The 14,298-nt window shown below is 33.2% G+C and overlaps 2 protein-coding genes across 2 annotated transcripts; one reads left to right on the top strand and one right to left on the bottom strand.

The window, feature by feature from the left end:
* The first annotated feature begins 4,022 nt into the window (after positions 1-4,022).
* Positions 4,023-7,519, top strand: LOC143627903 (uncharacterized). Its single transcript, XM_077097619.1, has 13 exons — positions 4,023-4,229; positions 4,747-4,820; positions 4,911-5,049; positions 5,119-5,328; positions 5,412-5,593; positions 5,688-5,833; positions 5,914-6,012; positions 6,100-6,221; positions 6,314-6,415; positions 6,477-6,583; positions 6,676-6,763; positions 6,836-7,020; positions 7,097-7,519. The coding sequence occupies exons 1-13, from the start codon at positions 4,086-4,088 to the stop codon at positions 7,290-7,292; spliced, it is 1,794 nt and encodes a 597-aa protein (XP_076953734.1). The 5' UTR covers positions 4,023-4,085; the 3' UTR covers positions 7,293-7,519.
* A 1,602-nt stretch (positions 7,520-9,121) lies between these two features.
* Positions 9,122-12,013, bottom strand: LOC143627904 (myosin-binding protein 7-like). The gene is made up of 2 exons (XM_077097620.1): positions 10,824-12,013; positions 9,122-9,730 (listed from the first exon to the last, which is right to left on the bottom strand). Exons 1-2 carry the CDS (start codon positions 11,592-11,594, stop codon positions 9,167-9,169), a joined length of 1,335 nt encoding a protein of 444 aa, XP_076953735.1. The 5' UTR covers positions 11,595-12,013; the 3' UTR covers positions 9,122-9,166.
* Between the last annotated feature and the right edge of the window lie 2,285 nt (positions 12,014-14,298).

Here is a 14,298-nt window from a genome sequence, read left to right as displayed (position 1 = left end):
GAGGATTATTTCGCTCTTTATAGACAATAACATCGAGGGATTTACATGAGCGGTCTCTCGGTAATGGGCACACTCCGACAATCACCTATAAAAAACATGTGTAGTGGGAATCTTGATGAGATTATAATACCGACGTGTTACCAAGAAAATTACGATTCAACGTTAATCCATGGTAATATGACCCACACAGACAGTGGACCAAAAAGCTTGGGTGTAAATCTTATCGGAAATTCAATCCAAATTTAGTGACAAATTACCTACAGATATATCATTGGCAGGAGATCTCACCAAAATTAGCAAAAACCAAGTTGTTGGCGGACTTTTTACTTTTATTTTGTTCCCTTAGTGATCTCTCACTTATTAGTGATGTAAGTATATCATTAGTAATTTCTCGTCCATGTAACTAATTTGTTTAGTAGCGTGGATGTGGTGACCGACAATCGACGGTGGTAGGTAATGGAGGCTCTTAGTGGCAGTGGCTATGATGGTGAATTTGGTGATGAACAAGTAGTTGTACATGATGGTTGGCCGCACTGGTGTGTTTCGTGACAACTTTGGTCATGGTTGTCTCGTTACTTGAATCACCAACATCGGGAAGTAAAAAACCATGCCACAACAACCACCATTGCAAATAAATGTCACAAATAATTAGCTATCCGTGGGTATAAGAAGAGTGAGATGTAAACAAACCTTGCTTCTATCCCTGAGAATAGATAAGCTACTTCTAGAGTGACTCGGCTCTAAGAGACACATAAATAGACAATATTTATAAACATAACTAAAGATATATAAGAAAAAAAATTACCAATAACAAAGAAGTGATAAAAGAACAACATAGTAATTAAAAGCCTATGTAAATAACATTAGAAAACAATATATAAACATAAATATAAGAAAACGGTCACATGTAAAGTCAGACCAAAGTAGAAGAACATAGTCTACACAAAGTTAAAACATATACCCAATAATCTATGGTTTGTTATATGGGAGAACCATTATAGCGATGCTTGTTGGTATTATGACCATTAAAACAAAATGGGGTGAAAAAATGGACAAGTGAATATTAGTACACGTTGGGTTTATATGATCACCAAGGTGTCACTAAAAATAAACAATTTGAGCATTACACTTGCAGTAGAGTGAACATGTATCGAGCTAGAATTGGTTTAAGCTCAAACGTATAGTAATTCTAATCACAGAATAATTACATATACAAGTGAGCATTCCATACCCGTTTGAATTAAAGAATGTGCACAAATCCCATGTAACCGGCTAGTATGTGTGAGCTTATCTAATATGATAATAAATGAAGACAAATTTCCACTGAATTTCTAAATATATATGTTTTTTTTAAAACAAAGGTGTCTAAGGAACATAAAATATAAAATATAAAGACATCTCTAGGAGACGTATCATTAAAAAAATAATCACAGTTTTACTGCAAGGTTGAATTTGTTGATCCAGTCATTTTCGAGAAGGACATAACACGACATGGTGAACAAACCAAATAACCGAGCAAGAATTTATCATGCAAACTATTATTTAATAATACCTCAAAGACTTTTTCAAGTTGACTAGGCTACACTTGGTATGACTGAGTGGTTTCTTCAACACCTTTACTCCCCCAAGTATCATATATAAACACATGTTCACTAGATTTTTAAATACCAAGAGAATCAAAGATCGATAAATGATGTCGGACATGACCAACACCACCAGCACCACCAGCACCACCACCGTTGTCGCCGCCACAAAGTTGCAAGGAGTGCAAGGTCCAAAGCCCTCACCTTTGATGATAAACAAGAACTCCTCAAAGGTTATCAAGAACAGTAACGTCAATAATCGAAACAATAAGCAAGTAAGTAGACGTGAAGGCCCTAAACCTCCGGTGATTATTTATCTGAAGTCACCGGAGGTCGTTCATGTGCATCCCCATGAGTTCATGGCCACGGTTCAACGACTAACTGGAAAACCGACTGCTTCATCTTCGCATGGTCCAAATGATACTATGGAGTATAACATTGACATGAGTATGTGATGGAAATCAAGGAAATAGGCATAGAATTGGTTCGTTGTGTTTGAAACTTGAACATTTAGTCAAGTAGTTTAATTATTGTATTTTTTTTATTTGTAATTAAAGAGTAATAAACAACATTAGAATTGTCTTTTAATATTAATCTGAAAACTTGGGAGATAGAACATAAAAAATAACAATAATAATCAAGTGCTCAAAAAACTGTTATTTCAAAGGATAAACGCATAGAAGTTAATATTTCTGGAAGTATATATGCATAGATATAGATATATTGATTATTGACTCTTTGAGACATATCGCTATCAATTAAGTAACATAGGATTTTTATGATGTTTGAAAATGAGATTATTATAAAGATAGTGTTATAAAATAATATGAAGAGTATGGAAGAAATTAAGAAAATATCGAACGTAAAAGTGTATTACATATAAATCTTTATCATGCTATAAAATAATATGAAGAGTATTACAAAACAAAACCAGCAAAAACAATTAAAGATTTATATGTAATAAAACTAATACATGAAAAATAATTCGAGCAAAACGAACCGAATCAGACCGAGCGAGATTGCTCGTGCTTGGATTGTTTTTAAACCAAACGAGCATTTTTCAAGCGAACGACGAGCAGTTTGGACAACCATAACATGATCTAATCATATCCAAAAAGGTATTTCTAGAATATGAAGTAGAAGTCGGTCTTGTTCATATACCGAAGTCCAACTAAATTAAATGTGATCCATTTAAGGCTGATAGCAAATAGCCAAATAACGTATACCGCAATTAAAATCTCATGAACACACTCAATGATTAACTTTCTTGTAGTATATATATAAACAATTAAACACAAAAATCTTCAAATGATTTTTGTTTGTTATTGTTCTCTTGGAGTAATTTAATATATTATAATAAAACTCAACATATATATAGTTATATAACACAATAATGAATTGAGTGACTCAATATTCAATTTTAGTAAACATGGCTTGCAAGTTGCAATTGCAAGTATCATGCATATATTGTCTTATTTTGAAAATTCTTGAGTATTAATTGCCAACTAATTCTAGCATAAAGTTTATTTCTCAAGCGTGGTCGAGGATCCCTTGGCTTTGACGCAGCAATGTGGGTGCCAATCAATCGTAATTGTTAACACCAATGCCAACAAGTTATCATTATTTTTATGCTTTTGAGTTTTTAGTACCAGTTGTTGTTTCATTATATCGTGATGGTACTCACAGTGGCAGATCAACAATTTCTTTTTAATCGTTGTTGGGTTTCTACGATATTCAAAGTTGATTGAACAAACTGTATAGTTCAAGTGTTCAACAATATCATAGTCGTCAGTGTGTTGGTACACACACATTAAGATTTAAACATATAATTTATTCTTTAAGCAGTATACAAATCAAGTAAAAAAGAACCATATACGCAAAAGTTTGTTAATATGCAATCAATTATACATACAAAACAACGATAAACATAAAGAAATTTATAGTTGTTACTTTAAATATTATATATGAGATATTTCGAACTTAAAAGTTGTTCTAAAGTTGTTACTTTAAATATTATATATGAGATCTTTCATATAGCATATGCAAAATATTTATACGGTTTTACAATTCTTTACTTAAAAGTTGTTCTAAAGGGTATTTGAGATTTCTTTTTTTTACCTTCTTATGACTTGTAGAAAAGTCATAAGTCATAACCTTATAACTTATGAAATTTTTCCTTTTCCATAGCAAATCCAAACTCTATTTTTACATGAAAAAAAAAAATATTACATGAAACTTTACTATAAAAGTAGCCAGGTAACGGAAACCAGTAACGACGTTAATGAAACGAGGCCGAGGGAAGACAAACCAAAACTGTTCAAAATGAAAGCCCAAATCCCGCTTTTTATAAATTATAATATCCCACTCTCATTCTTTCAACCTTCAAATGTTATGTTGTCTTATTATTATTATTATTATTATTATTAGCACTGTTTCACTCTCAGGCCAATAATCGGTGGTTGACTTACCGTTGACCACCACTCTTAACACGAATCAGTAGATATGGCCAAAGTAGCAACCCGAGGACCGATTATACCGCCGTCAAACTCTCATCTCTTTTCCGACGGTGCATCCGCCGGCGGCTCTTTAAGAAGCACCGGAGCAACTAAAACCAAAACCAAAAGAAAGACGCCCTCTGAGTTAAGAGTGAGTATTATTATTATTATTATTATTATTATTATGCAATTAGGGTTTATATACTTGGTATCGATTCAAGCAATACTATTAGGGTTTGTGAGATTCAGGAATTAGGTGCAGATTAATTAAAGATGAGTAAATTAGGGCAAATAGCTTAATTGGCAATTGGATTGATGTGTTGTGAGCTATGGCTGAATAAGTTAAGTAACTAGATGTTAATCTGACAGTTAGAGGATAATGCAGACATTGACAGATAGTGTGATTCATGTTTTGTTTAGTCAGTGGAGTAACGTGTGATGTTAGCTAATAATATTGTACCTAAATACTATTTAACCAGAACGTGTGTTGGTACCGTGATGAATTTATTAAAATTACTATACATAGAAAGTTAGAAACATTTTGTCATTTTATTTTATCATTTTATGGATGCATACAATTTGTCACTTATATATGATTGCTTAGTAGTGTAGTGGAACTAAAGATCACAATAATTCAATAAATAATCTGACTCATGATATAATGACAGGCTGAGCAGTTAAATGGCAGGAAATTTGTTGAGAAAATGGATGAATCGCCAGCATCTGAGCCTGGTTCGATAAGGTATCTAGTTAACCACTCATAACCTTTGTTTTTTTAAAAAGTTGTATCTTTTTTTGTACTTAACTAACAATCACTTTTATTTTTGGATAGAAATGCTAATGGAGTAACATCTGGGCCTTTTATAAAACCTAAAAATCCCAGATATGTTGACACTCGTGTGGATGAACTGTTTCCCAGTAGGAAAAACAGTATGAGGCTTAAAATGCTACCTGTGAAAGAGACTGCTAAGGTACTCATTTTCTGAAATCTTGTTAAATATAATGGCATTCAAGTTTCTAATTTTCTCTTATTATTTCAGGAAAAGATTGATGTTGATCATACCGATAGCTTAAATAATTCTTCAACTTCTGTAAAGATTGCTTCTGATAGGCCAAACAATGACGCACATGCTTCAACTGCAGCAACACAATCGCACATCACATTGAGAAAATGTAATGTAAGCACATTTCGGAGTGTTGTGGAACTATTAGCAGGAGGTGATAAATCATCTGACTTTTCTTTTAATATGGTACTTTTCTTTTATCTTGCATATACACATGTGTTTTAATAGATGACGTGGACATGTAAAAGTCAATATTACCCTTTTTATAGGATGAAGCCTTCAAAGGGCTTGCTGCTCGTCCACCTCTCAATTCCTCAATAGCACCAGATGGCAAAACAAATTCCACATCAGCAAATTTTTGCTCAGAGTTTGATATTTCTGGGCATAAAGTACCACTGGATTTCACGTTGAAAACTAGCATGCGTGTGGTTGCTTCATCCTCTGTTAATTGGTAAGTGTTCTTGAATTCTTACAAAGTAAAAGGATCTATGTTTAAGTTTGTAAACTAGCATGCATATGATCGTTACTTTTTTTTAATTATTTAGGTTTCACCGGATGATGAGCTGTGGCACATTTAACGGATCAACAGGTCAAATTTCTAATGCAAAAGCTTTGTATTCTTGGGTGTATCCACAGAGTTCTTTACCTCCTTCGGTCATAACTGCATTAACTTCAACTTCAGAAGGGGAAGGTATTAATATTGTATAGGCATGAGGCTATCTTATTTTCAATCTGTTTAATAACAATTGTTTTATAAATATAAAAATATAGGTCAAATGGATTTCTTGACCAAACGCCAACTGGCATGGGAAACCTCATTTCGCAGCCTTTATATCATGTTGCGGAAGAACATTTGCAGCTTATTTTATGGTAGTTATTATATGATAGAATAAATATTAGTTATTAGTTATTTGTAATACATTTTTCTGACATAAATATATTCTTGCAAGTTTACAGTCTGCACAGGACAGTTTGTGGCAATGTTCACCAACATCAATGGCTCTACAGGAAGTAAACCTGTGTGCAGTGCATATGTGTCCCAATCAACAAGAAACTTAAGGTCACTGTTAAAAGAACAAGTATGTTTCATTGTTCCATCAAGGGTATTTTTTTATTTTTTTTTTACTTTTTTTGTTCTTATATGGTGCTAAGTTGATTTTATGAATTTAAGGATATATCATTTACTATGCCTCTGTGCCATTCTAAAGTGGAACAAGTAACTACAGAAGACCTCTTGGAGCTCTCAGAGATTGAAAAGCATAATCTTGGAAAGGTATGATCTGACCCATGACCCATAACGGCATAACCCATGACTCATTTCCATGTTTATGCAGACTAGGCGTACAGTATCTCTATCTGACGTGGATAATAGTCCGGAATCTTTATTGGTGTTTAGTGACAATAACGTACACGGGTTATATGAATTTTTGCTTAATTACAGGTTAGCATAAGTTCCCAGTCAAAAAAGATAAAAACTTGTATAGTTATTCTTTTCTTACCGCTTAAATCTTTGTAATTTACTTTCTATTTCAGGTTTCTTTTACCATCTTTGAATACTTTAGACGTTCCTTTACTTTATTCACCAGTACCATTTGAAAATGCTGCTGTTTCTGCACCAGAGGTTTGTTTGTTTATGACTTTGTAGCATTTAATGTTATCAAGCAACTTGTTAAACTTTTTCCGTCTTGGATAGGTCAAATGTAAGGAGGTGAGGAAAATTGACCATATGTCTGGTCTAACCACAATACAACCTAACCATGATTCATCTTCTACTTCCCATTACACTATTGAAATCAAGGATACTTATCTTCCTCCATGGATAACCAGCTGTGTGTGTGATGCAATAAGATCCAATGGTGATAGTAGCTTTGAAGCAAGGTATGATGGTTTCTTTTCCTTTGTGATTTGTTTTTGGTTCCTTAAATGGTTCCTAAAGTTGGTAAGCCTTTTGCAGTTTTGTGACGGAACCGATTTCAGTTGGTTTGAACGTTGGTCTTGATGTGGTTAGCTACAAGCTTGAAGGGTTGCAAGAACTGAGTTGCCCATTTGGTGTTAAAGACACTGTTGTTTCTCATCACTTGAGCCGTGGCTTTCTAAAAGGCTTAAAATACTGTAATGATTCTTATGCTGTTTCTCTCTCACCAGTTTGAGGTTATTTTGTTGCAAAATGTTGTTAATGTGTTCTGTTCTTAAACCTAACTAACATTGCAGTTGGATCAAAGGTATCCTGCTTTTGTTGCAAAAAAATTTTGTTCTTGTTAAATCATGATTGTTAAAAGAGTATAGTCAAGTGCAAAACCAAGTTATCTTTTCTTCCAAGAAGAAATTTTCCAAATAGATCAAACAATTATTTTATCCTTAATTCATTTTCTTATAAAATTGGTACTTCTATAATAATTTGGTTATTTATGAAAATTGTGTAAGTTTTATAATTGTGAGTGATTAACTTTTTTTTTACTATAACATTTTAATTAATCATGTCTTGTTTAACTGTTTCAATTCTTGTTTTATATGCGACATCGATTGTGGTTCTTCTGTTTGAAAGTCTATGAACTCTGAGTGGTGGTGCTGTTGTTTTGCAGTTGATATGTGGCGTTGACTGTATGCTTTTGTAATCTTTTAATGAGGTGTTTGGTGGTTTGATTATTAAAGGGGATAGTGTTACAAACATGAGTATTTGTAGGTGGTAATAAACTCAGATGTCAGCGCTTGTAGAATCAAGAAAAGTGATGTAACATTACAACATCAACAAAACTTTTTTGAAGCTGTAACACATGATAGTTGTGAGCCAAATACATTGGGGTATGACACCAAAATATGTAAAATATAATATACAGTGAGCAATTACATTTTGTTGGTTTGAGCTAAATTCCAACATCCTTAGTTTCCTAATCCACCAGAAAACCAGTTGAAGGGAAAAACCATTCACACAACTCATTAATCCAACAACAATCCCCACAAATTAAATAACTACAAAATCAACAAACAATGTGTAGTTTAGGATATTACAGTTTCACCATCAACTTGGTGAAAGGTGTGTTTTGTGTTCTGGTAACACACCTCCATTGCCCCACCAGAGATCCCTTGTCCAAAACCACCATCAATCCTGGATTACTTGGGGTCATACCGAACATATACCTAAACAACACGAAAATGGACCTCTTTAGTTGATAGAACTATGAATTACCGGTGTTCGGGTAATACAATGTTGATAATGCATACACAATACATTTATGTTATGTGCACACAGGACATGGTAAACCTTTTAGGCTTTTAAGGATAATTAAATTTAAAATTTTTGATTTTTTTTCCTATTTTTATTTAACATTTAATTAGTTTTTTTTTTCTAGTAACATACGTAGTCTTTTTTTCTACATTTCAATATAAATTTTATTAAAATCAAAGTCGTATCTCACATAAAGTATAGTTTAGTATGATTGCTCAATTTTCATTATTGTTTCAAACCTAAAACTTCCCAAGCCGAAATACTTTAAAACCACACCAAATTGCATATTTGGTTTTTGGTTGAAATTGAATTGGGTTTTCGTTTTTGTTTTCGGTTTTAGAAATCTGAATTAGGTTTTGATCAATTAAATTTGATAACTGATAACAAGTAATAGTTATTTAAGTTTTGTTGTTTTTCTAAATTTAATTACAACTTTGGATAGCCTAACACATTCCAATTCAATAATAAATTTGAGAAAGCATTTATTTAGTTGAAAACCAAAAATAGAACTAAATACGAATTTGATTTTTGATTGGGTTTTTAACTTTATAAGGTTGGTTATTAAAACAAAATAAAACGAAACCCGAACCAATAAACACCCCTAGTTATAGTATTGTGTATAAAAAAAAACTTTATATTTAATAAATTCAGTTTTTAAAAGAATTCTTCAGGAAACAGAACTTCATATATAAATGAAAATAAAAAAAATTAAATTAAATTTTTTGTGAGATTTGGAGACAAATTTCACATTTCCAAAAACTCTTTAAACAACTAAAAGAAAAAAATTCATAAATCTACTTACTTGGTTTGATTAGCATTTCTTCTCCACAAGACAAATGACACAACAGTTTGGCCAAAAGTCTTGAAATAAGATTTCTTCTTTGCAGGCATCCTGCTTGTTGCTGACATATGATCTTTACACAAATTCTGAGCTATCTCCTTCAATAACACCAGTTGCGCCTTATCTGTTCGCATATTAATAATTGCTTGCCTCATCGATTCGCGATCAGCTTCAAGCGCATGAAGTCTTGCATAGAGTTTCATAACTTCTGGATCTTGAATCTCATTACGAAACACTGAATCCTTTATGGCGCTAATACAATCATCATATGTGTTGTTAATGTTAATGCTAGCCTTTTGGTCATTATAATATGTTGCTGGTGCTGGTGCTGGTGCATTATAATGTATCGAGTCAACTGTGTATATTCTGTCCCCACTCATTTCACTTCCAAATTCCGAGCCATTTTCGACCTTTTTAAGGTTGGAATCTTCTTCTTTAATCGTTGCAAAGAACGAACCCATGCTGTCTGACGAGAAACGAGTCGAGGGCTTCTGCTTTCGTGGGGAGTGACCGACGATTACCTATGAGATAGAATGATATAAACTTTGGTTAATTTTCATATCATTGTCATGATTAGACGATATGAGTTTATTAGGTTTTTAAAATGATCAAAATAGCCATTTTGACTGTTGAGTTAGACAAATTCTCAAATATCTTTAGACTTTCACTTTCTAATATGTTTTGCCATTTTGAATCTGTTGCGTTATAATGTACAATTTGTTGTGCCAGACTAAAAGTTTAAAATATGTTGTGGTAGATCATCCATGTTGCGTATTGATTTGTTTGTTATTTTAAAGAGTAAACTAAGGTTTTCGTCTATGTGGTTTGTCCAAATCTCGGTTTTAGTTCAATAGTTTCAAATTTGCGATTTTCATCTATGTGGTTTCATTTCACCTGCAAATAAACCTGAATTAATTAAACTCGTTAAGTCTGGTCGTTAAACCAATCAGCGTGCCCCTCAAGTGAGGGGCAATTTTGTCCTTTTCTCTAAAAAATAAACCTCAGTTCTAATTTGTAAGCCCCCATCATGTGATGGGTTGGGGTGTATTTGGGGAAAAAAATGACAAAACTGCCTCTCACGTGAGGAGCACGCTGATGAGTGTAACAACCAGACTTAACGGGGCCAATGAATTCGGGTTTAATTGCAAGTGAAATGAACTACATGAACGAAAATCGAAAATTTGAGTACTGGACTAAAACTGTAGATTTGGACAAATTACATAGACAAAAACCACAATTCCCTCTATTTTGAAAATTCCATCGCTAATCTTAAAAATATCATTGCTATTATAAGAGACATGGCATAAACTTCTCCTTTTAGAAGAAATTTCTGGACTTTAAACGGCCCAGATTTAATTTCAGTATGATTTAACGATGACAATTCATTCAAATGTTGATTACATTCACCTGAATCAATATATTATATAATATAATTGCTATTACATCTATTATCTTGGTTAACATGGATAACTTGTTAAAATGAATATTTTGGTGATTTCGATTTTTTAGTTATCTCACTCAAAATAACTAATTTGACGATTTTTTTTTATTTATGTTTTACAAAATATTTAATAACATGGAATACGTTACTAGGCTTTCATCATTCTATATTACCTTCTCAAGGACCGGTTGATGGCGCGGGCTTCGTTCTAACTTATTGATTCGGTGCTCTATGTTTTTTATAGAACATGGTGTTTGTGTTTCGCTAAACGCGTATTTATCAATGTCGATTATTTCGGTTTCAGCCTCGTCCGGGTACATTTGTTGCTCATTTGTGTGGCATTTTAGAGGCGGGTAATCATCAAACTGGATAGATTGAGTATCCGAATTTGTACCAATACTATTACTATGTGTAATCACACCTTTTACACCTTCGGCTTCGGCTTGGGTCAGCCCATAACTCATCATTCGGTATTTATACGCTTGCACCTCACACGTTAACGACTGAATCGTCTGTTCTCGTTTATACAACAACTCTTCCAACGCCGCAATCTCTTGTTGATCATGGCTCGATTTCTGCTCCGCAAACCGCTTAAACTGCCGTGCCTCCATCTCAATACTCGCCTTCTCACGTTGCAAGCGAAGGATCATCGACATTGCCTCGTTTGCGGCAGAGGAAGACGCGTTGCGCTCTTCCTCTAGCTCAACCGCGAGTAAGTTAATAGAGTTTTGTTGGGTTGAAACCATTTCTCGGAGTGCGGAGCACTCATTTTCTATATTGACTCGGGCCACCTGGGGTACAGGTAGGCCCGGGATCAAGAAACTTTGGGTCTCGAGCTCTAGCTCGTGGAGCTTTCGCTTAATGGATCGGAACCATGTTTTGGTGCATGATCGGTTAGTTGTTGGGAAACAATAGTTGCAACCATATTCACATTTTGATTCCATATATGATAATGATATATTATAATGAGTTTATAAATATAAATTGAGATTGAATTGTTATGTGATATATTTTTTTTCCTTTTACTAATTATCCGGCAAATCATCAATCCTTCAATATCAAGAAAGCGACTACAGGACCCTGAAATTGGAATAAAAATAAATAATTAAGAGAATGATTAATGTTAATAGTTAGGGATTATTAATATTATTAATAATGGGTTACCTTGAATGATTTGTCTTATAAAACAGGGGCCTGAAGGGAGCTTAGGTTATGATTGTTGAAGATTGGAGGTGGAATTTCCCCAACAACATGGGGAATACTATGAGACCAAATATGTACGACATTAAGATAAGTGAATGGTGGATCATGTTTTTCGAGGAAACAGAGGGAAAACAGCAACATTTTTCGATTAATTGATTGGACGAAATCCGAATTATTAATTTAACTTCGGTTTTTGAGTTTTTGAATCATACAGTTTACTAATTTAAATTCGGTTTTCGGTTCAGATAATCGTCTAAGCAAATATTCATATAAGCACATGCGAACGATACAACTTTGCTTCTATTCATAAACGCAAGTATTTGGTTTCCGTATATTTAATATGCATACTTCACACTCAAATTAAAACACAATGTAGAAGGATCCAGTGAGTTTATGAAATGGTGTACGCAACTTTACTCTACACTATGTGCAAGAGACTGTTTCACATAACTTGAACTTATAACTTTAAGGTCGCAGCAACAATATTTAATCCAAGATCTCATTTCTTTGAACAAACATTTAATCCAAACAATATTTGTTGGAAGAGATGCATGTGCCGTTGACCTTAATTCTTGTTTGAAACCCGACTTAAATGGGTTTTCTCAAAGTAATGAGTTTTATGGATGACAATGGATCGAGTTTTGGACACTTTTATGCATTTCCGAAACCATACCCGATTAGTAAACCTCGTCCCAAACCAGTAGGGTTTGGGTATACCCTTTACTTTATTAAAAATTGCCGTCGAGTATTTATCGTGTTTTGAAAAGTTATAACTGGTTGATTACAAACAAATGAACAATAAAATGATAAAATGGCAGTACAACTATTTATGAATTACAATGGAGGTGGCACAGCCTTTCCTTAATCCTTACTTTCTACCACCCTAGCCACCAACCATTGATATTATATATGTCACATCATTTGAACCAAAACTAACCGTGCTGCTGTTAAACAACAATTATTTTCCTTGGCTTCATCCTCAACTTCATGAACCCGTTCAACCCGATGGCTGCACCAGATCCACTCGCGGTGGTGTTCCGCCCAACCCTAAACAACCAAATGGAAGCCGAATTATTCACAGGTTTATGCCTCGACCATCCTTTTTATAAGCATTTTACGTAAAAACATATTTTATAATTGTTCTTTATATAAGTTTTCATCTTTTGAAAATGAATTATTAGGTTAAGCTTTCCATTGTCCTCTCTTGGTCAAACTATGTTGTCTTAACCGGACACACGCTAACGTCAGAGTTTGACATGAGCGTTTCCCTGGGAAATTATACTATCGGCTTCCACTTGACAATCGTTGTGCCGCAACAAGAGCAAAACACTTTGGTATTATAACACACGGTGGATTGAAATTTTGGTTGGGCTCGTGATTTAAACTAACAACCCGATCACAAGATTTAGTTCAAATCTTTCATTAACATAATCATCAAATATGTCACAACTAAATATCAAACTTAAATCTCTATTGAATAATCTAATCCTTCTTACCACTATCACAATAATCAATCCAATACTATTAAGCTTTAACACCATTTTAATAACAAATTAAAATTTAGGTCTATCCGAATAATATTTTATTAAGAAAATCCAAATAAATTAAAACTACTTTTGATGGAAAGGGACATAAATGTAATTAGTATATAAAAAGTTACAGTTGAATTTTAAAAAGTTAATGTTCATCATATTTAACTAATACAATCATTAATTTAATTGAAGACCAAATAAACATTTAGGTCTATCCAAATAATATTTTATTAAGAAAATCCAAATAAATCAAACTGCTTTTGATGGAAAGGGACGTAAATGACTCAGAGTGGTTTATCTTATAAATTGAATAACATTCTTATACGTATATATGAATATGAGGCTCTTTCTAACGTTTTTTAGACACGTAATGATTTATAAAAAAATACAATCATTATTTAATGCCCTAAATTCTTGGCTGTCGTTAGGGCCGTAAACGAACCGAACGAACACGAACGATTATTAAGGAAATAATGTGTTTATGAACGATTCACGATCACTTATTGAACGAGATTTTATGTTCGTGTTCGTTCATTAAGGAAATGAATGTATTCACGAACGGTTCACAAACACAAACGAATATATATAAAATCGGCAGAGCCAAGAGATTGCGACCGATGTATTCATTAATGTGAATAATAAGAGCGTATAAACGAATCGAATGAACATGAACAAGGGCATGTTCGTATTCGTTCATTTCACTTTAAACGAAAATGAACACTTAATCGAACAAATATTTATGTTCATGTTCGTTTATTTAAAAAATAAATGTTTGTGTTCGTTTATGTTTCTTTGTTTAAAATCTAAACGAACATTATTGAGCAAAGATAAACGAACATAAATGAACAAATGTATATGAACACAAACAAACATAAACGAACATAAATGAAAACACTTAAAAGAACACAAATAA

This window comes from Bidens hawaiensis, unplaced genomic scaffold (genome assembly GCF_021521415.1).
Source record: "Bidens hawaiensis isolate Kalapana, Puna unplaced genomic scaffold, B.hawaiensis_p1.1 tig00004748_1, whole genome shotgun sequence".
Taxonomy (NCBI): domain Eukaryota; kingdom Viridiplantae; phylum Streptophyta; class Magnoliopsida; order Asterales; family Asteraceae; genus Bidens; species Bidens hawaiensis.
This window is presented reverse-complemented; position numbering and strand designations above follow the sequence as displayed.